The 24,339-nt window shown below is 39.0% G+C and overlaps 1 protein-coding gene across 8 annotated transcripts in view; it reads left to right on the top strand.

Annotated features, from left to right (window-relative positions):
- The window catches only part of MTIF2 (mitochondrial translational initiation factor 2), a 44,608-nt gene that overhangs the window by 856 nt on the left and 19,413 nt on the right, over positions 1–24,339 (top strand). Inside the window, exons 1-4 of one of the 8 annotated variants that reach the window (XM_019942721.3) lie at positions 17,696–17,760; positions 18,160–18,880; positions 19,866–20,091; positions 20,458–20,569. In XM_019942721.3, coding sequence (XP_019798280.1) covers positions 19,873–20,091; positions 20,458–20,569 — 331 coding nt within the window. In that variant the 5' untranslated portion in view covers positions 17,696–17,760; positions 18,160–18,880; positions 19,866–19,872. The other 7 variants (XM_019942725.3, XM_019942719.3, XM_004322659.4 and 4 more) reach the window with 7 other exon arrangements.

Raw genomic sequence — 24,339 nt, forward strand, 5'->3', positions numbered from 1 at the left:
TGAATGGAAACCAGTTGCTCTTAACCTAAGTTTTGGGAGGAAGCTGCAAAGAAAAACACAAGAACTGGTTAGAACCAATTAGGCACTAGATGGCTGAAGATTTAACTTCCAGTAGACCTAGAGCCTCATGATACATTCATTGTAATACCTAAGCCTGCTAAATGACACACCGACTGGTGCAATGACAGCTGACAGTTGCCATGACAACAACTGGAAAAGCCCATACAAGGACCGAAAAGGAGAGTTGCATCAGTTCCAGGTCCAAACCACACCCCCGTTCTCAGTTAAGTCATGAATATTCCTCCCACTCTTTCCAATTCCCTCCCTTCTTCCTCGACCCTCTTATAAACATAGTGTCTCCCCTGGAATTGGGTAGAGAAGTTGATTTGCAAACAAGGTTTCCGCTTCTCCATTCTTTAGCCATTAAATAAAGCTCGTGCTGTTCCAGTCTCAGCATAGGTTTTGTAATTGGCTGTGTGAATCCGATCGGAAAAGGAACCTCCCTGACTGAGACAAGGGGTCTCAGTCTGGGCTAGGACCCCAGGGCAGGCCAAATCAACCAATTCAGGAATACAATCCCAGATAAAACGTAGATATTCCTAGGGACGTTTAACTCTAGTAGGAATATATAATATTTAGGTCATTTCTGGGGTGCAAATTGAAGGCCTGGTAAGGAAGTCTCTTAAGAAGACACTGCAGGGACTTCCCTGGTAGCACAGTGGTTAAGAATCCGCCGACCAGTGCAGGGGACACGGGTTTGAGCCCTGGTCTGGGAAGATCCCACAGGTTGCAGAGCAACTAAGCCTGTGCATGTGCACCACAACTACTGAGCTTGCGCTGTAGAGCCCGCGAGCCACAACTACTGAGCCTGCATGCCACGACTACTGAAGCCTGCACGCCTAGAGCCTGTGCTCCGCAACAAGAGAAGCCACCACAATGAGAAGCGTGGGCACCGCAGTGAAGACTAGCCCCCGCTCACCGCAACTAGAGGAAGCCCGCACGCAGAAACGAAGACCCAACGCAGCCAAAAATAAATAAGTAAATTTATTTTTAAAAAATAATAAAATATACAGGAGGATGTGCATAGGTCATTTGCAAACGCTATGCCATTTAATGTAAGGAACTTGAGTGTCCACAAATTTTCATATCTGTTGGGCGGGTCCCTGGAACTAATCCCCCTTGGATACCGAGGGAGGGTAATATCTGAGTCCTCACCCACATGACAACCTTGGAGGAAGCTGTGAACGAGGAAATCAGAGCCAACTTCACGATTTCACCCAGAATTGGCCTTGGATAATACAATTTTAAAGTTCTAAGCTTAACCCACCTCTTAAAACTATTAAGCCATGTTTTCCTTCAAACAGTCCATCCAGTTGTTTGATCCTTGATTATAGAACCAACAACAGGCCTCTGCCCGTGGCCACCTAAATTCAGGTCAACAGCAAAAGCAATGTACCACATTACAGAGTATTTAGAAAACTTAGATAAGGGGGAACGGATCACTCAGAACATTTTCTCCATGTTTATTATTTTATTTCTCCGTTTGTGAATTAGCTTCGTTTATGTCTTGGCTCATTTAGCTATGGAGTGAATGTTAATGGCTTTCACACTGGTTTACATGAGCTGTTTAAATAATCAAGTTATGTGCCTTTTATTTGTCATATATCCTCCAAATGGTTTTCATTTTTCCCATTTAAGAAGAGATTTTTTTTTCCCCTGCACCGCGCAGCTTGCGGGATCCTAGTTCCCCAGCCAGGGATCGAACCATGGGCCCTGGCAGTGAAAGCGCAGGATCCTAACCACTGGACCGCCAGGGAATTCCCAAGAAGGGATTTTTTTTTTTTTTTTTTTTTGCGGTACGCGGCCCTCTTACTGTTGTGGCCTCTCCCGTTGTGGAGCACAGGCTCCGGACGTGCAGGCTTAGCAGCCATGGCTCACGGGCCCAGCCGCTCCGCAGCATGTGGGATCCTCCCGGACCGGGGCACGAACCCGTGTCCCCTGCATCGGCAGGCGGACTCTCAACCACTGCGCCACCAGGGAAGCCCCCAAGAAGGGATTTTTTTTTAAAGTTTGGTTTTATCTACAGAAGTTACTTATTTTTGTGTAACCAAATGTCATTCTTTTTAAGTTATTTTGATCTAAGTATAGAAAGCTAACCTCCAGCAATAGACTATTCGATCTATTTTCTTTTTTATTTTCTTAATACTCAATTCATTAATTCATTTAAATTTTACTTTGGCGTATAAGATGTGGTGAGGCTCATTTTTTTCACTAGGTTTCTGTCTAAGAATGAAAGCATTAGAATACCAAAGACCACCTATATGAAGATATGACATATTGCAAATGACTGTCCTTAAAATATTTGAAGACTTTCAAGAATACCCAGATTCAACCACATTGACCTGAGCATAAACGGGAAAAAATTGGAATCTGATTGTGACTAAGAAATGTGAATCATGTCCAAAACTAGGGAAACAGTTAACCCAGAATAAGGTCTACATGACAGCTACGAAGGAGGAACACAGAGGGGAAAAATTGACCGTGGCATCCAGCACATTGTCTAGGCAAATAGGGTGTTCTGATCTGGAAATCTCTTTGGATGAACTGCCATCCATCAGGTATGCAATGTGTGAATCCCTCCCCCGACCCATAGCCAATCCATCACAGTTCAGTTTCTTAAATCCTTCTTCTTCTAACCACTTCCATCACTCTAGCCCAAATGACTATCATCTCCCCCGGGTCTACACTAATGTTCTCTTAATTTTAGTCTACCTGTGGTTGAATGACCAAGTACCCTGCTCCCAATGAGTCTTACCACCAAAGATTTTTATTATAAAATGAAGCTAAATCTGTCTATGGTAAAAGAACCTTATATCACTGTTTAGAAACTATCCTAACCCAAGTTTAATGCATATTTATATTTATTTATCAAACATACGTGTCAACATTGTATTAAATACAAAAGAAATGCTATCTTTCGCATAGTCCCTTGTCCTCAAATACAATCTCAAATTTACATTGGAAAAAACAACATGAAACATTAAATTCAAAATTATCAGCATGAACTTGAGAAACTAGACATCTAGTCACAGAACTTGAATATGAAATCTCATGATTCTAGGAGAAGGGGTAGTATCTGATAAATGGGGGTTACCAAATTATTTTACAAACAGGGGAAAACTTACTAAAAAGTCTTCTGGGGGAATTCCCTGGCGGTCCAGTGGGTAGGATTCTGGGCTTTCACTGCTGAGGGCCCACGTTCGATCCCTGGACCGGGAACTAAGATCCCATGATCCGCATGGCACAGCCAAAACAAACAAACAAAAAGAAGTATTCTGGCATTTCTCCAAGAACACACTGAGGGAAAGACTCTTATTATCCTTAGGAAGAGTGTGGATAATTGACAGACAAGGAACGAATCTGAAAAGGAGATCTGGAAGATGGAGTTGTGCCAGGGTCCATGAAACAAGGGAACCTCATCTTACGTCTGCTCAAAGTAAAGGAACAGCTACAATTGTAGCCTACCTGGCAAAGGAAATAAAAAGGCCAAAATTGAAAATATTTATCAACACCAAGGGGACTGGGCATCACTGCGTTTATTAGGTGAAGAATGTTAGAAACCCCCATAATTGCATAAAACAAAGGGCAATTCCAGGACAGGTAAGTTCAAAGCCATCGTAAGAAGCTGTGCATACCCAAAAAGAAAGCGAGGCAATTAAAAAGCAAAATGCTTCTTGCAATCTGTGTCTCTTCAACAAATCTTTTGGAACAACTCTATGTGCCAGGTACACTATAACACATCTATATGTGCCATGCTTTCTGCCCTCAGAGACCTTAAAGTCTAGTGAAGAGAACTGAAACATTCACAGAGGATAAATCCAAGAAAATACGCCGAGAGCAATGAGAGTGGCATAATGAGGATGCTTTGGGAGCCCAGAAGGGCACTAAGAAGACAGGGGTGGTATGTCAGGGAAAGCAGTAGGAGATGACACCAATTTGAAGGGATAAGTAAGAGCTGATCAGAAAAAAAGGGATCCAGCTGAAGAAACTCTGGAAAAATGGAGAAGAAGCATGACGTGTCCTGGGGCGTTATGATTTGGTGTGACAATAGAGCAGAATGAGAGGCCTGCCAGCGGGAGACGAGGCTAGAACTAGGCACAAAGGATCCTAACTGTCAGGCTACGGAACCAGGAGTATCCCACCATAAAGGGGCGTGTTAAATAAATTAGGTGACTTCTTCCTAGGGAATTCTATATTCTCAATCATGCTCTCAATATTTAAGGCTATAGGGAAGTACAGTTTGGTAAATGGGGAAAATGAGTTATAGAAGGGTATAGACAATATGCCCCCAATTTTGCTTCAAAATACACATACCTGTAGAGGAGAGTAACTTAAAAAAAAATGAAAACAAACCAAAAAAACTGTTATTAGCATCCTCTTTCTCTAACCCATTCCAGGAAAACTGGTTTCTAAAGGGCCGTGGAGGAGTATTCATCCCAGGACAGGAGACGATGGAGGTTAGTTCCTAGAGCAACGGAGAGGAAAGCATCTGCATCCAAGAGGAAATTTAGGTTTCCTAAGAGTCAGAAGAGAGGGTGAGGACTGGGGTGGGGAAGATGGGACGGTGGAGGACAGTTCCTTTTTTGGCACTTTGTCCCTCCAGTGGGTGGCAAGTTGGGAACTTGCTGTCAGTGGAAGGCAGTCCACCTGGGGCAGCCCTTCCAAAGCACCCTCTGAGCACCACTGCTCAATGAGGAGCCGTGAAGAAGAGGACAATAATCCCACAGTCCAGTTCCCTGGCTTCTCCTAGGTTCCTGCATGATACCATGGAGAAGGGAGAAAATCTCAGTAATAGCCTCAGGTTAACTTTCCTTCCAGCTCCATCATGTGGGGAGTTGGGCCAGATTTAATTAAATTCAGTAAAATATGATTGAAGATCAGCTAAGTGCTCAAGGTACAGTGGTGAGCAAAACCAGACAGAGACACTGACCTTGTAAAGCAAACAGTCTCTCGGAGGGTACAGCTTTAGTCAAATACAGAAACAAATGCTAGGTTGCCTGGGTGACAAGTGCTAAGAAGGATATAATAGGGGAATCGCATCTAGTTTAGGGGAGGGCAGAGTGGTCAAGGAAGTGAAATTTAAGATCTGAAAGATAAGTAGGAATTAAGAGGGCAAAGCAAGGAGAGAAGAGTGTCCCAGGCAAAGGAAACAGCATGACACCTTGTGCAAGGGTGGGAGGAAGCAAACCAAGGCAGAGGTACTGAAAGAGGTCAGTGTGGTTGGCATGCCAAGAGCACGGGGACTGGGGACATTGTTCATTTCCTACACACTGAAGCTGGGAACTGTCAATGAAAAAATTAATCACTAGTCAGTCTAAGACAGACATGGAAACTTTTATTCGAGCCAACCTGAGGATTATAACCTGGGAGGCAGTCTTTCAGAAAGCTCTGGGGACTGTTCCAAAGAGGTAAAGGGTGAGGCCAGTATGTATGATTTTGGCAAAGTGGTACATGCCATCAAGCACTCATCTTAGTAGAAGGTTACTGCTATTCGAGAGGAAGAGATATCTTAGTTAATGGTTTTAGTGCTTTTCTAAGTATGGGAAGATGCAGGAAACTAGGTTCATAAAATTTTCTCCTGAAAAGATCTATCTGAGGGCCAGTTCTGTCAGTTTTCCAGTATACAAAGTGTCTCATCCTGATTTCCACCCTGAATTCCTTTCAGGATGTACTGTAGGTCAGCGACTGCAGTAGCTAATGACTTGATTCTTGTAGAACTGGACGGTTGGCAATACTCTTTTTTGACAGTCCCCTCCCTTTTGGTCTTAATTTTGACAATGTTTGGAAGGCATTTCATGACCAGTTTGCCTAATGGCGATTCCCAGGCCCGGTGAGGATTTCATTGATAGGCCACTCAACGTGCTACTGTAATTGGACTAGACCCTGTTAACCGTGACCAAAAGCCTCTGGACTGCCTGTCTTACTGGTCTGTTATGGTCCAGGAAGTGGTTCCCTCTTGTTGCTTCTTCTCACATCTAGAGTTACACTATTACAATCACTGATCTTGTGGAACTATGTTTGAGCAATCATTTCAGTTAGCCTAATCATCATTAGTTTTATCTGAGGCTCGTCACACATTTGGTAATGCAAGAAACAATGATCTTGTTAAATAGGCAGAATACAAGTAATATAGCTAGTTACATTAATAAGGTCACAAGTAAGTATTCAAGCTAAGAACGTCCTTTAAGTGTCTCTTCTGCACCAATCACTATCTTTAAGGGAAATAGTATATTGGCATTGTTCACCAAAGATGTCTGCACATACCAGGTGAGTGGTGGCTCATTGTGACCCCTTACAGGATTGAGGAAGGAATATTATCTTCTGAGGAGTTACATGGCTGGCCCCAAAATAAGGAAAATTGATCTTCATGGTTGAGCAGGTATTTCTGCCACTGGGGAGTTCTGGTTAACACATAATGCAGATGCACAATGCACACTAGAAGGAAGGTAGGAGGCCAGAGAGTAGATTAAAAGTTTTATGTTTAAATTTTTTTTGTCTTGCCTTAAAATGTGAATTTTTGTTTCATCAGAACTAAAATGCTTACCTGCTAAAAATACACTTCTTGAGGCGGTTATCACCGGCTAATAACAGGGAGGGGGGAATCAATAAGTTAAAAATAAAGAAATGTAAACCAAATCTGAAAAAGATCAAAAAATGTTATTAAACAAACAAAGGGAAATGTAAACTGTCTCCACAATTAAGATCACGTGAGGGTATTTTCAAACGACTTCAAAAGAGAAGAAAGTTAAGGTATAAAAAATTTAATAAGTGGGCAGATGTAATTTAATTACCTCCAAATTAAAATATGAAACGGGTAAAGATGTTCAGTTTTCTTGTCTGGGAAAATACTGGTTTCATACAAAATGAAAAAAGCACATGCAGTGTGCAGTGTGAAAAAAGCACATGCAGTAAGCAGAGAAGTAGCAGGTTTCTTTCTTTTGTTCACTTTAAACACTCATTTAAAATTAAATAGTCATAAGGAAGCTTTACTTTGGACAAGAAAGTATTTCCAGACACTGCTGTGAGCCCCAGGTTGTACTGTAAATACCTGGTGAGTAGCTCCAACCTCCTAACCCTGAACCAGGTGGAACAGCAATTGCTGTGATTCAGGAACCCCTGCAGAAGGAGGCCAGGCCAGCAAGACATGCTCTGAGCTGCTCTTTAAAGCAGTCTTACCTTTCTGGACCTAGTGAACCACTAAATGAATGAATGGAGACTTATACTCCTTGTTATTACATGGTCTGTAGGTGGTTCTCACAGCAACCCAAGAAAACTGACTTCTATACAAAAGTACTATGGGGTAGATTATTTTTTCTTACTTTGCATGTGGACTGGGGAATATTTTCTTTAGGTCTAGCATTTCAGAATAATTAGTTTGATTGGATTAGGTTTATGGGAACTACTTTGGAATTTCTGTCCTAGTCTTACTGGCTAAAAAGAGAAATTTCCTGTGATTTTAATGCGTTAAATTAACTTGTAAATTGAATATATTTGCATAAATTTTAATAAAATATAAGTTTGAGACCAGATTACTCCTAATCACATATTATTCCTCTACCCTTGCTGATTTGATTTACCTATTTATGATAAGTGCTGATTTCAGTAAATATTAATAAATATATTTTTGAAAAGTATGGGGTATAATGTAAGAACAAAAAGAGCCAGGTCAATCAGAAACAAACTCTTATTCAGCATTCCTCCAAAACATAAAGTAGCTTTCTTTTTCTGAGTGTAAAAATACTGTTCAATGTTTTTTTAACAAGTTGTATGTTTATTTCTTTAAATAAATGTTTTAAAATCATACTTTAAAAAGAAACACAGAAGATAAAAAGATACATGTTTATTGAAAAAAAATCAGACCACACAACAAGATGCACAAGCATTTATGTCACAGGTATATATACATATATATGCACACCACATGTATGATGTGTATGTATACTCTATATATGCTGTTTATTTCTAGTTTTATCTGATTATATAACGTATGATATTTTATGATCTTTCCTTTTTTCACCCAGTAGGCATCTTTCCATGTCAACAGAGAACTACATTATCACTTGTAATGGCTGTATAGTATTTCATTTATTCACCCAGATCCAAATTTGGGAATGTCCAATGTCCAATGACTTATATGTTAATAATTTCCAAATTATTCATAGTATTATAAAGAAGGCTACGGTAAGTATCTATAGTTCTATATCTATATATCTTTGCATAATTATTTCATTTATTCCTTAGAATAAATCTTAGAATCTGCAAAGTTACAGTTTATACATTTAAATTGATAAATATTGTTGATTGCCTTCCAGAATGGTTTTATAAATTTGCAGTACAAGAACATTCCATTCTCCACATCTTTATTAGCAATTATTTGATTACCAGAGTCAAAATTATTAAATAAGCAAACACACATTTGCACTGTGTTTTTAAGATTTAGGAAAAATATCAATATCACTTTTATGTTTACTGATGTAGGATGGTATGTCTGTACTTGTTAAATATCAACTTAGTACCATAAAGATAAAATATAAACTTCTCCACTAGAATGTAAGGAGAATTGCTGGAGAGCACAGTGATTTTTGTCTGCTGTCTTTGCCAGTGGCAGACTGGTTCCCCCGAGGGAAAGGAAGTTGAGTTGAATGTATGCTCAATTAGTCTCAAATTTAGTAAATTGGACCCATATCCTCGAAATCAGAATGAGTAAAGAGGCAGAAAAAGGCCCAGAATCGCATGAAATGAGCTCCTTTCACAGAAAAGAACTTCAAGAGTTCAAGAGTAGAGAAGAGTAGAACTTCAAGAATAGAGAAGAAATGCTCCCAATTTACACCATTAATTGATCATTGATTGCTAGTTTTCCCAGTTATAGCTATTTATTTATTTATTTATAATGTCTTGACAGTACAAACATTTAAAATATTTATGTATTCTAATCCAGGTTCTCAAAATGTAGTCTTCAGACCACAGTTACTGTCATCACCTGAGAATTTGTTAGAAATAAATTCTCCTAGTCCACCTTGCGCTTACAGAATCAGATACTCTGGGAGGGTGGGCCAGCAATCTGTGCTTTATTCAGCCCTCCGGGTGACTTGATACCTGCTCAAGTTTGGGAATTGTTAGACCTGCGCGGTCTCCTAGGAGTTTCGACTCGCCCAGGAAACAACAAGAGTCGGAAGTCGATGCAAAACGCAAGAGGTTTATTGAAGGCCGGTGCACCGGGGTTCCTTGGTCCTCACGCAGGAGGTCGAAGAAGGAACCCTTTTGGGCGCGAATATGTCAGTTTTATAGGTTCCCACTTCCCCGTATGTAAATTATAGATTTGGTTGTGTTCTCCTGCTGATTGGTCCCGGCTTAGGCTCGGACCAGAGAGGGAACTTGTCCCCAGCTGCCTGATTGGTCTTTGACAGACACCTTTTTTACATTTTGTTATCTCCCTCCTTCTCGGAAGGGGGCCGGACATCCTGGAAATTCACCCATTGTCTAAGAAGCCCCTATTGTCTGGAGAGTTCTTAATCATTAGCTGGAACAATGTCCCTCGAGTCCCACAGAATCACTCGTGTAACTAATGGTTCTTTCTCCTATAGTTTCTGAATTTTGGGGGGTGGGGACGCGCTGCTGCCTAGCTTGTGGGATCTTAGTTTCCAGACCAGGGGCCCCCTGCAATGGAAGAGCAGAGTCCCAACCACTGGACCACCAGGGAATTCCCTAGTTTCTGATTTTAGAATTTTGACTAGAAAGGTCTTTCCCACCCAGGTTTATAAATGATATCATTTATGTTGTCTCCTAATTTTTACTCAACCTTTAAATGTTTAATTCATATGGAATTTCTCACTACAAGAATATAATCTTCTTGAAGACAGGAGTCTTCATCTATTTTATTTCTCTGTTTTATCCTAAACCTGTGATTGGTACATGATGCGTTCTTAATATATATTTATTAATTATTGAACAAACTACTTAATTTCAGCATAAGATGAGACACATCCTTTGTAAAGCTTTCCTGGAAGCCATAAATATCAGCAAATTACAGTCAGCCTTTCAGTTAGGCTGGTGGTTTAAAATGGCAAATGACAGTCCTAAGTAGAATAAATGTAATCAGTGTGTGCTTACTGGGGTGTGCTAGTGTTGTAATTCTTAGTGATGTTACATTTTTGGCGCTGGTTCCTAAGAGAGAATTTTAAAACTCAGAGGATTCTTAGTTCTATTAAGAAAAATGATCTGAAACTTGGAAATAGGCGAAGGGATGACTATTTGTTCTTTCAGTGTCCTGCTGCGTTTTGTCTAGCAGGCACTCCTGAGATTGTCTGATTCTCCAGGAATGTGCGCTTTTGTTTGACTTGATATTTATCATTTTTTAGTACAGAGGACTGTACAACTCTGTAAGGGTAAATCTTAACATGTAGAAAACTGATAGTAATATAATTGAATTTTGTCCAGTAGAGGTGCAGATGATTTTTGTCCCATAGAACAGGTAACCGTTTATTGTGCTGCAGGATATTAACCGCTTTTGTACCTATATTAGCAGTCTTATTCAAGTATTCATTCTTTCAGCAGCTGTAAATATGTGGCACTCCCCAGTTCTCTTTGACCAAGGCTTACCATTTTTCTGGATCCCCCATTAATGAGTTAAATACATCTTTAGACACATACGCATTTTATATTTATTTAAAAGTTATATTTTTAAACTTTCCAGAAATAATACTGCAAGAATGTAACCTTTTTAATTTTGTGATGAAGATATTGAACACCAGAAAGGTTGCTGTCTTATTCAAAGTTGTAATACTAGTTAGTGGAAGAGATGGGACAAGAATGTAGAAATAAGGAACACAGGTTAGTAAAAGGGTACAAACTTTCAGTTATAAGATGAATAAGGTCCGAGGATATAAAGTATAACGTGGTGACTACAGATGATAATGCTATATTGTATGATTGAAATTTGCTGAGAGAATAGAACATAACATTTTCAACCATGACAACAACAAAAAGGTAAATATGTGAGGTGATGGTTGGGTTAATTAACTCAGGGGGAAGTTGTTTCACAATGTGTTTATATATCAAATTGTACACTGTTTCACATTGTACACTTTTAAATATCTTATGATTTTGTCAATTATACCTCAATAAAGCTGGGAAAAACTGAAACAAAAGACTTTATAGTAAAAAAATTTTTGTAAGAGATGTAATCATGTATGAAGAAATCAGTGAGGCATAATTTGATGAGACTCAAGAGGAAACCCAAGAAATGCTTTGTATAATTTGAATGCCAGTGGTAAAGAGATAACTATCTCATTGCTGATGAAAATCCAATGCACAGATCTTTAATCAGTATTGATATTACTGGAGATGAATGCCATGTTTTCCACTAGAAATATACAGAATTGTTACTCTTATTGTTTTCCATAAAGAAAATTGTTGCTTTAATAGAAGCTTCAATACTAATAGAAACACAAATATTTACCATATATCATGTAGTAAAGATTGATATCAAATTTAAGTTAAAAAATGCTTATTTTCATATGTTCAAAAGGTAAAATCTCAAAGATGGATGGGACCCTAAAGACCTTTTTTTTTTTTTTTTCCCCTAAAGATCTTTAATTCAACTTCTTCAGTTATGGCAGCAGTTGAGAAACAGTCTTGGAATCAAACAGACTTGAATTTAGGTCCATCTCACCGATCACTAAGGGTGTGACCGGGACAAGTTACTTAACTTCTCCAGTGATAGTGCAATCTCTCTGGTTTGTTAAAATTGATGTTCAAAAGTAAGACATTGAATCTTGTAGGCTTGAATCAGATGATAATGATAAAGCATTAAGAACAATGCTTCATCCTGAGTATGTCAAATGAATGATAGCTATTATTATTACTATTATTAAGGTATAGTGATCTTCCACGAAGCCACACATTTAAAATAAATTGACCTTACTAAAATTTGACTGCTAGATTACCAGTTTTTCACTAGGGGAAGTTGTCAAATCAGAGTCAAGGAAAACTGAATTGTCAATTGGCCTCAGACCTGTTAATGTGCCAAGAACTGCTGTATAACATATTAAGTATAACAAAATATTTATGTGACTGGTACATAAATGGCAGTGAAAATAATAGTTATGATCGTAACTATTACCGATAATTTTAGATTGCCATGATTCAGGTTCTCAAGTCTCTTCTAGTTGTAAAATTCCTGGTACCATTCCTCTAGCAATTTATATTGCAGGGTGTTTTGCTTTATTTTGTGAAGCCGACAAATGACAGTTGAGACAGAAAACAAAACAGATTGAAACCTTGTAATTTTGTTCTGCTTTACTGCAGCCCTGATCAGCTTCTCTTTGGAAGATACCTAATTCTTGTGTTGTTCCTTGTGATTTCCTCCTCCTAGAATAAGCCCAGAGACATGACTGTAGTTCCTTCTAGTACTGTCAGGCCAGTGTGTGCTGGGCTGCAACTCATACCCTATCCCTCTTGCAAGAAGGCAGTTTACCCCTAATTATCACCAAGAACTATAATTAGTCTGGATATTGAAGTGACCTAGCCCCTTAAAAAGGAGCTTTCTGCCAAGATCTTGAAAGGCAAAAAAAAGGTTGGGAGAGGGAACAAGTTGAAAGTCAGAACTAACAAGAGTTCAAACCATTTTCTAGATAGGAAAGGGATAGCCGCAATACAGCTCCTTTTTCTCTTCCTTCCTTCCCTCCTTCCCTCCCTCCCTCCCTTCTTTCTTTCTCTTTCTTTTCTTTTCTTTCTTTCTTCCCTTCCTTTTTTTCCCACTGTTCTTTGGTTTCAAGTTTTCTCATTGAGTTTTTGTTTTAGACCTATCATTTAATACTTCTGAGACATAGCTCTTACCAAGCAGATGGCAATATGAAACATTATTTGTGGTCAAGTTGGCTCTACCTGTCTCTGAACTTATTATGTTCCATAATTAATATGATCAGATTAGAAGACCAACAAAGGACATCAGGTGAAGTGGGAATAGGAGCCCTTCTTCATCCCTGCCCTTCCGCAAGTTTTCAGTCCTAAAGCCATCAGGGGCAAGGGCAAGGCAGGCCATCCACAGAGGTAGGGCAGGAGTGGGGGGCTCCAGTGGCCCTGTATTGCTGTAAATTTAGATTACAGAATAGTTGCAAAGATACTGGAGAGAGTTCCCGAATGCCCTTTACCCAGGTTCCCCTAATGTTAACATTTTACATCCAATCAGGGTGAAGATGTCCACTTCAAGGGGTGAACTGGCCTTGGGAGTCCAAGCTGGAGAGAGGTAAGGAGGGCATGAGTGCAGGAGATGGGGTGGTGGCCAGATTGGAGATTGGTTTCACACAGGGGAATTGCTTAAATAAGTAAATATATTGCTACAGTTATCAAGACGGTATGGTACTGGCACAAAAACAGAAAGATAGATCAATGGAACAGGATAGAAAGCCCAGAGATAAACCCATGCACATATGGTCACCTTATCTTTGATAAAGGTGGCAGGAATGTACAGTGGAGAAAGGACAGCCTCTTCAATAAGTGGTGCTGGGAAAACTGGACAGGTACATGTAAAAGTATGAGATTAGATCACTCCCTAACACCATACACAAAAATAAGCTCAAAATGGATTAAAGACCTAAATGTAAGGCCAGAAACTATCAAACTCTTAGAGGAAAACATAGGCAGAACACTCTATGACATAAATCACAGCAAGGTCCTTTTTGACCCACCTCCTAGAGAAATGGAAATAAAAACAAAAGTAAACAAATGGGACCTAATGAAACTTAAAAGCTTTTGCGCTGCAAAGGAAACCATAAAGAAGACCAAAAGACAACCCTCAGAATGGGAGAAAATATTTGCAAATGAAGCAACTGACAAAGGATTAATCTCCAAAATTTATAAGCAGCTCATGCAGCTTAATAACAAAAAAACAAACAACCCAATCCAAAAATGGGCAGAAGACCTAAATAGACATTTCTCCAAAGAAGATATACAGAGTGCCAACAAACACATGAAAGAATGCTCAACATCACTAATCATTAGAGAAATGCAAATCAAAACTACAATGAGATATCATCTCACACCAGTCAGAATGGCCATCATCAAAAAATCTAGAAACAATAAATGCTGGAGAGGGTGTGGAGAAAAGGGAACCCTCTTACACTGTTGGTGGGAATGTAAATTGATACAGCCACTGTGGAGAACAGTATGGAGGTTCCTTAAAAAGCTACAAATAGAACTACCATATGACCCAGCAATCCCACTACTGGGCATATACCCTGAGGAAACCATAATTCAAAAAGAGTCATGTACCAAAATGTTCACTGCAGCTCTATTTACAATAGCCCAGAGATGGAAACAGCCTAAGTGTCCATCATCGGATGAATGGATAAAGAAGGTGTGGCACATATATACAATGGAATATTACTCAGCCATAAAAAGAGACGAAATTGAGCTATTTGTAATGAGGTGGATAGACCTAGAGTCTGTCATACAGAGTGAAGTAAGTCAGAAAGAGAGAGACAAATACCGTATGCTAACACATATATATGGAATTTAAAAAAAAAATTGTCATGAAAAACCTAGGGGTGAAACAGGAATAAAGACACAGACGTACTAGAGAATGGACTTGAGGCTATGGGGAGGGGGAAGGATAAACGGTGACAAAGCGATAAAGAGGCATGGACATATATACACTACCAAAAGTAAGGTAGTTAGCTAGTGGGAAGCAGCCGCATAGCACAGGGAGATCAGCTCGGTGCTTTGTGACCGCCTGGAGGGGTGGGATAGGGAGGGTGGGAGGGAGGGAGACGCAAGCGGGAAGAGATATGGGAATATATGTATATATATAACTGAATCATTTTGTTGTGAAGCTGAAACTAACATACCATTGTAAAGCAATTATACTCCAATAAAGATGTTAAAAAAAAAATAAGTAAATATATTAAGGCTGATGCGAGTCAGGTTTCCCACGGCCAGAAAAGGAAGTTACATACATATAAAGGGAAAAGCCTAGTTTGAACCCTATGGTGTTAGATTGGACTTCACAATATCAGTAGGAACGCATGGTTTTCAATGTATGTAGATGGAAATGTGTGCACACATGTGTATAATATTCCCCAGCTTTGACCAATGGGAGGGCTTGAGAGCATCAAAACCCCAGTAACAATGAACATACCTGACACCCTGAGCCTAGATTATAAATACCATTCTTCACTGAAAGGAAATAGGGCTTCCATTTTTAGAAATTTATTCTAGAGAAAGAACTGGACTGGCATGCAAAAGTGTATGCCCAAGAATATTCACTGCACTATTATGTTAGTTACTGGACACAGCATATATGTCCATCTATGTGGGTATGGCACTTATAAACAATGGAATCTTTCAAAATCATTTAAAAGAATGATATGGATATATGTTCATCAGTGTGGAAGATTTCCGGTATATATTGTTGCAGAGATAAGAAGCAGCATTTATAACATGAATCTCATTTACATAAAAGTGTATGTATACATGTATTTATACAGAGATAAGTGGAATGATGTGTACACACACGAACACACAAAGTGGTTACTTCTAGAGAGGTGGGATATAGGATTTGACTCACTTTCTTTAGTAAAAAAATAAATTTTAATTTGCAGAGATAGTGGAGAGTTCCTGAATGTCCTTCACTCAGTTTCCTCTAATGTTAACATGTTATGTTAACTATGATATGTTTGTGAAAATTAAAAAATTAACACTGGGGTATTACAAGTAACTACAGATTTTATTCAGATTTCACCAGTTTTTCCACTAGTGTGCTTTTCTGTTCCCGGATTCTATACAGGATCCCACACTGCATTCAGTCATCACATTTATTTCTGTCTGATCTGTGATAGCTTCTTGTTTCTTGTCTTTTTTTATGATGGTATATCAGGGTGGAAGGGGAGAAGCAAAAAGGGACAGAAAGGAGGTGAATAAACAACTTAGTCTAGGAAAATAGTTACCCCTATGTGTGTGTGTGTGTATGTGAGGGAGGTGGGGAGAGAAAAGAATTTTTGAAAGCAAACATTGTATGGTTTCATTGCACGGCAAGTTGCTAGTGATCTGGATGAGTGGAAACCATTTAGGAAAGGAACCCCATATATTGGCAGCATGTGGTCAAAGGACGTGGAAGAGTGAATAGATGTCTGTTAAATGAAGACATATGGGGCATTTTAAGGTCACTTACGTGGAGCATCATTTTAAATGTATGAGTAACGCTTGGTACTGTGTTTTCACCCAGGTCTTTTCTTGCTTTAGATGACCTTGACAGCTTTGAAGAGTTCTGCTCAGATATTTTGTAGAATGCTCTTTAATTTGGGTTTGTCTGATGTTTTCCCCATGATTAGAGTAGGGTTGTGGGTTTTGGGGACAAATATTAGAGGTGAAATGTCCTCATCACATCATTTCTCAGGGTACATTATATCAACATGACATTGCTGATTATGTTTACCGTGATCAGTTGGTTAAGGTGGTGTCTGCCAATTTTCTCCATTATGAAGGTACTATTTTTCCCTTTGCATATTCTATTCTTTGGAAGCAAGTCACTAAGTCCAGTCCACACTCAAGGCGGGTGGGGTGGTGGTGGTGGTGAAGCTTTACCTCCTAGTAGAAGTTATACACATATATTATGTGGAATTTTTCTGTAAGGAGGATTTGTCCCTTCTCCCCCATTTATTTGTTATAATCTAATACTGTGTTATTTTGTTGCTCAAATGTTTCCAGCTTTGGCTCTCCCTCCCTCCCTCCACTTTCTATCTTTTAGTGTATTGCTTTAATTTTCCAGATTAGTATGTATTTTCTTCATGATTAGAAACATATTGGTTATTTTCACTTTAATATTGGGAAAAAAAGGTATGACTTACTTTGATGTTCAATCAATTTCTGCTTCTCAACTACTTGGCAAGGCAGAGAGAGCAAAGAATACTTTCTTGCAGAAATAGGCATTTCAGTGAGTGTGAAAGGTAAGTAAAATGATAGCAATTGAAATGCACTTCAATAGTTTTCAAGGGTGTGAGTGTTTAGGTTCATTAAAAAGATTTTCAGGACAGAGGTTTCCATTTAGTCATTCAACAACACTGATTACACATCTTTGCGGTGGCACTGGGGAGACAAACATAAAAAAGGGGAGGGCCATGAGTTAGGCGGCCAGACTATGGGGGGCGGGGGGAGGCACAGAGAGTTTACATAACGTCCCCAAGTCTACACAAGTGGGGATGAGCTGGGATTGGAACCCACTCTAGCTTTATTACTTTAAATGCCACCCACACGAGGTGACTTTTGAAAAAGAAAGCGCTCCTCGCCCAGTACTAACTGGGTCTATCGCCACGTTCCCTTGCATTTTTCCCTTTTTGTTAGTATGTCTTTTAAGGACTTATAATTTCTCCCACATTTCCCCGTTTAACTTTCCCTTGAGTTGTACACATCGAAGCCGCTCACAACCCCAGAGTAGCAGTAATTTACTTCCTAGAAAGCGAAGGGTTTTGCAGAAACGCGCTGCTGACACGTCACCCGGGTACACCCCGCGACTGTACCAGCGGCAACAGGGCTGTTCCGAAATCGGACTTCTGAGTCCCGGGTAGAACCGCTTCCGGCGGCACCGGAAGCCCGCGGGGGACCATTTTTGAGACGGACTAGCCTACTGACAGTCCTCCCGGGTCCGGAAGGTGATCTTTGCCCTGCGTCAGAATTCCGGCGTCCTGGACCCTACGTAGGAGCTAAGTGAGTGGGGTCTCTTAGCCGTGTCGTTCCGGTTGGCGTGTATTGTTTGGCCTAAAGTGTTAGCGGCACAGATGACAAGCAATGCGCATTGCGCATTCGGGAGGCTTTCCATTGTGCACTTAATCCATACGTGATTGTTACTTTCGGCATAACGAAAGCGCTATCCAACCAGAAGCGGCCGGCTGCTTGCTCTCCCCGCGCGCCGCGGCAGGTGTCCTCCACACCCCGACCTCCCCTGTGCCCAAGGATTTTTGGGCTCGGGTTCCAGGCGAAGCCACCCTAGATCCGACATTCTACCGTGACTTCTTTTTACCTTTCAGATAACTCCCAAGGCTTCTAGCTGTTTCATTCAGACGTTTTCACCAGCGCAACTACATTATTTCCAACATCCTTTTTCAGGTTCCATCATAAGAATATACTAGCGGCGAAAGAACACCGAATTGGGAGTCAGAAAGCCTGGGTTCTAGTCCTGTCATTAACTAGCGGTATGACATTGGAGAAGGCTTTTTGACCTCTCTGGACTCCATTTTCCTTTTCTTTAAAATGAGGGGCTTGGAATAAGTAGCAAGTAAGGTTCCTTTTAGTTTTGGTATTTGGTTTATTGACCCCCAATGTGTTTTTCGAATCCCTGCGTCAGTGAAATAGTTGTGCTTTGGTTAATCTCCGTGTAGGACTTTTCCTCCCGTTGTATTAATCTGTGTCCTTGTTAAATCTGGTTTTAGAGTCATTAAAAAAATTTTTTTTTCCCTAAGGAATTCTGTGCTTCCTGAGCACCCTTTACTTCTGAGTTCAGGGAAATGTACCTAAATAAGATTCTTTAAATGTGCCATTCTTGAGGTGTTTAAGAATCATTATATTGGAACATTTTAAAGACAGTGGACCCCAAAGGAAGGGACTCTTGCTTATTAAACTTTGAATCAACAACCTCAGATGCAGTGCCTGGAAGATGGTGCTCATGAAATGTCTGCTGAGGAGAAAACTAGTACTTATGTTATTTTAGTTGCTCCTTCCCTTAAACACTGAAAAGCAAAGCTGTAGAAATGCAGTGTTGTGATCAGAAGAAATAGAAGACTCAAGGAGGAAAAGACTATACTACTGAGTTCTGAGCTACACTGTTGAGGTCTGTTGTGGTTTTCTCTCAGTAAACTCTTCTTTTGTCCCAAGAGTAATACTCAAAAGGCATTATTCAATAGGTATTTATTGGCATTATTCATTAGCTATTTATTGGGTGCCTTCTTCCCACTCTAAAGCATCTTTTTTGGGGGGGTTAGGAAGAGGGGAAAATGTTAGGGTTGAAAGACAGTTCCAAGTAGAGGGAGCATATGCAAAGTTTCAAAGATTAGAAGACGTTGGAGATTACAGGTGAGACAGAATAACAAAAATTTGGGAGATAGGAGTGAGGGAACTATAAGAGCGTAAGAGATGGAGTGAGAGATTAACAGAAGGCAGATAATGAGTCCTTATATAGCATGTTGTTTTTTTTGTTTTTTTTGTTTTTTTTTACGGTACGCAGACCTCTCACTGCTGTGGCCTCTCCCGTTGCGGAGCACAGGCTCCGGACGCGCAGGCTCAGCGGCCATGGCTCACGGGCCCAGCCGCTCCGCGGCATGTGGGATCTTCCCGGACCAGGGCACGAACCCGTGTCCCCTGCATTGGCAGGCGGACTCTCAACCACTGCGCCACCAGGGAAGCCCTCTAGCATGTTTTGAAGTTGTACATTAAACTAGGGATAATCTCCCCCCATCCTCCCAAAGAATGTTTGGCAAAGAGTTGATGAGTGCAAATTTGCATTTAAAAAAAAAATGACTGTAGTTGTGATTTGGTTAGTTGATGTTTCAGGAGTGAAAAAAGAACCCTTATAAGTTTGTTATTGTATTTCAGTGTTATTATGGTAGGAACATTAACAATAGTTCTAGTTAATATCTAGAGAGTACTTAGTACGGAATTCCATCTCTCTGGACTGTGAGCTCTTTCAGGGCAAGAACCCAGTTTTATTCATTGTTGTAACTCTAGCACAGTGTTTTGTGTGTAGTAGATATCCAATTAATATTTACTAACTTGATTTCAATATTAACCAAAATAGTATTTGAAAACTTTTTTCCTAGGAGAAACATGAACCAGAAGATACTTAAGTTGGAGAACTTGCTACGATTTCACACTATTTGTAGGCAGCTGCACAGCCTGTATCAAAGAAGAATGTTGGCACAGTGGAGGCACGTGTTTTCATCTGCTTACCTGGTGTGGACAGCTCAGCTGTACCCCCAGCCCTGGCAGACACATGCGCTCATCAGGACCGCTTTATCTCAACATAGGCTTCTGGTGACAAAGAAGGTAGTTCTAGATTTCTCTGAGTTTCTCTGTTATTTGATCTGAGATAAAAGTGCCTAGAGCCATGAGTAGAAATCCATTTTGAGTATTTTGTCATTTTTGAAATCTTTATGCCTTAATGCTACGTTCCAGGCAATAAATCTTTGTGAAGAAGGGAGGTTCTAGTTAGTTGTTTAGTAATGTTGATTAATTTGCTTATTTATATCAGTGTATAACAGTGAATTAAGGAATCAGGATTTTAAATTTTAGTCTAAGGTTTAACAATTTATGGGAGTGTTGGTAGAAATAGGAGCCCTGACTGTGGTAGATATTCCAGAATAAATCTCAAAGTTTTTTCTTCCTTCTTTATGTGTTCTGAATATTTAATAGGAAAAAAAATCACAGAAATCTCAGCTATCTTCAACAAAATCTAAAAAGGAGGTGGAGGTATGGATTGGAATGACTGTTGAGGAGCTGGCCAGAGCAATGGAAAAAGACATAGGTGAGCCAGATAATTTTATAAGGAAAAATATGGAAACGTGGAATACCTGGTATTTTATTTGCAGTGAGATTAAGGCATTCAAGGATGAAAATTAGACTAGTGGTTTAAAAAGATGTTAAGTAATTCCAATATTTTTCACTTTAGATGACAAATCCTAATTAGTTTCTTGGCTCTTTGCCAAATCTAGTTCTCTAAGATTTTGCTTTTAATAAAAGTGGAAAAGATTTTTTTAATTTGAACTAACCTTTCTTGCTCAGAAATCTCGTGGGCTATTAGAATAAGTCCAAAGAATGCTTTTGGACTGAGGGACCGTATTTATACTCATTTACTTTACTTTTGTTTCTCTATAATTCTCTAATTGCACTCATTTTGACAATTTCTGTAGTGTAGTACCAGCAGAAAAATATTTGTAGTAATAACTACGACATTTTTTTTTCCTTAATAAATTTATTTATTTATTTTTTGCTGAGTCGGGTGTTTGTTGCTGCTCGTGGGCTTTCTCTAGTTGCAGCGAGCGGGGGCTGCTCTTCGTTGCGGTGCACGGGCTTCTCATTGCGGTGGCTTCTCTTGTTGCGGAGCACGGGTGCTAGGCACACGGGCTTCAGTAGTTGTGGCACGCGGGCTCAGAAGTTGTGGCTCGCGGGCTCTAGAGCACAGGCTCTGTAGTTGTGGCGCATGGGCTTAGTTGCTCTGCGGCATGTGGGATCTTCCCGGACCAGGGATCGAACCCGTGTCCCCTGCATCGGCAGGCGGATTCTTATCCACTGCACCACTAGGGAAGTCCATAACTACAACTTTTCATAATACCATTTTTATTAGAAATTCAATAAAAATTATAATTGGCCCGCTGTATCCAAGGGTTCTGCATCCGTGGATTCTACCAACCGTGAATCAGAAATATTAAAAAAAAGAAAAAAATCCAGAAAGTTCCAGAAAGCAAAACTTGAATTTGTCATGCATCAGCAACTGTTTCTATAACATTACATTGTATTAGTTATTGTAAGTAGTCTAAAGATGATTTAAAATATATGGGTGGATGTGTGTAGGTTATATGCAAATACTGTGCCATTTTATATAAGGGACTTATATGTAAAGTCCATGTATTTTGGTATTCAGGGGATGTCCTGGAACCATGCCCCTGCAGATACTGAGGGACTACTGTATTTATTACCAATTTAGGATTGTTGGAACAAAATTTTCATTTCGTTTTCATTATAAACTGACATTAAAATTTAGTAAACAAGAAATGGCTTATTATTGTAACAAAATAAAGTAACAAGTGAAGCAGACTTGGCAAAAAATTACTACTAATAACATATTTATTGAGCTGTTACTATATACCAATACTTTATATGTATTAACTCATATAATTCTCACAATTCTCTAGAAGCAGGTATGATTATTATCCCCATTTATAGATTGAGAAACCAAGGCATAGAGAGGATAAATAATTGCCCAGGATTTCACAGCTACTATGTGGTGGAGCCAGGATTTTGAACCCAGGGAGTATGGCTCCAGAGCAGATGCTCTTATTCACAGACCAGATTTTCTCTCAGGAATTGTTATTTTGTAAATCACAGCAGAGCTAGAGTTTTAATGTGTATCCTGCCTGAAAGTGTTACCACTATTTGTGACAGTACATCCTCACAAAGAATAGAAAATTAGCACTCTATCTTGTGTTTTTTTTAAACTTTGCATTGGATTATGTAATCATTTTATAACTAGAAAACTTTAAGAGAACAAATGGACATGGCCATGTCATTCAGAATTTTTCCAAGGAAAACTGTATTGATATGATTTTATAAATGATATTGATAACAGACTTGATTTTTAGAACTTTTTATTATTGGCATTTTTCATATATATATGAAAGCAGAAAGAATGGAATGATAAGCATAATGTTTGCATGAGCCAGTGATAACAATTATTAATATATCATTTAATCCATGAGTACTTACATATTGCTAAATGATAATTCTCTTTTTTTAAACATTAACACACACACGCATAACCATAATTCCTTTGTATCACCAAATAAATAGAATAATTAAAATACAGGTTTAATCCTGTGGATCAGTGCTCTAAATCCAAAACTGATTTGCTATGATTTAAATAAAAGTTATCTATTTGAAACTTATTTAATATTATAATCATACCTCTTTTGAATTTAAGATAGTTTTCATATGGTGAATATTTTTAACTGCTATATTAGCAATGTACATACATCCTAACCCCCCTGCCCCGGCTCAGTTAAAATAACTTGATGTGGGAATTCCCTGGCGGTCCAGTGGTCAGGACTCTGCGCTTTCACTGCCAGGGGTGTGGGTTCAATCCCTGGTGGGGGAACTAAGATCCTGCAAGCTGTGCAGTGCAGCCAAAAAAGAAAATTGATGTAATATTTCTGGTTAAAATGCTTTGGGTACTTTTCTACATGTAAATATTTAAGTCTTGGATAAAGATAAAATAATATGTTGATACTGTATGCATTTAATGTAGAGGGAAAAAGATTATCCCTATGTATAAGCTACCTCTCAAAAATTTAGGATAACATATTGGAAAACTATAGTTACTGGATTATTAAGGATTTTTAGCGTTATTAGAAACAGAATTGTACTCATAATTTTTACGTTTAGAGTTTTATTGTTTTCTGAGAGCATATCCATATAGGAAATTTATATTGTAGCATTCTTTTTAATTTAATTTTTATTTTATATTAGAGTATAATTGATCTACAATGCTGTGTTAGTTTCAGATGTACAGCATAGTGATTCAGTTATACATATACATATATCCATTCTTTTCCACATTCTTTTCTCATATAGGTTATTACAGAATATTGAGTAGTTTCCTGTGCTATACATTAGGTCCTTGTTGATTATCTATTTTATATATAGTAGTGTGTATATGTTAATCCCATACTCCTAATTTATTTATGTTTTATTTTTTTTTATTTTTTTAAGTTAATTTTTATTGAAGCATAGTTGCTTTATAATGCTGTGTTAGTTTCTACTGTACAGCAAAATGAATCAGCTATACATATAGATTTATCCCCTCTTGTTTGGATTTCCTTCCCATTTAGGGCACCACAGTGCCTTAAGTAGATTTCCCTGTGCTAAAGAGTATGTTCTCATTAGTTGTCTATTTTATACATAGTATCAATAGTGCCATACTCCTAATTTAAAATGTGTTTTCTTGGGGAAAAATGTGGTAGGGAAATACACAAGAAAGCATTTCTTGGCATTATTATGGAGTAGGATCAGTGAGGTGCTGAGGCTGGCTTGTACCAGTTTGTGAGCCTATTGCTAAATTATAAGGAATTATGTGAGCTGGTGTAAACACAACCATTTAAAAAATTAAGTCATAAATGGAGGTAAATAAATACTCATTAATATTTTCACTTCTTAATTATTTTACTACATTTTACTATTAATCTATGATCTTGAGGTTATTTACGTTTATTGTACCTATATGGTGGAAATACTATTTAATAGTGTGCTGCTTCACATCTCTTTTCATCTCTGTGTTCAGTGACTTCATATTGGTGGCTTGAAGTCAGACGTGGTGGGGGACAGCAGCCCCCAACCTTTTTGGCACCAGGGACTGGTTTTGTGGAAGACAATTTTTCCACTGACGGGGGGTGAGGTTGGGGGGATGATGGTTTCAGGATGATTCAAGCGCATTTATTGTGTACTTTGTTTCTATTATTATTACACTGTAATATATAATGAAATAATTATACAGCTCACCATAATGCAGAATCAGTGGGAGTC

The sequence above is a fragment of the Tursiops truncatus genome, chromosome 14 (genome assembly GCF_011762595.2).
Source record: "Tursiops truncatus isolate mTurTru1 chromosome 14, mTurTru1.mat.Y, whole genome shotgun sequence".
NCBI lineage: Eukaryota > Metazoa > Chordata > Mammalia > Artiodactyla > Delphinidae > Tursiops > Tursiops truncatus.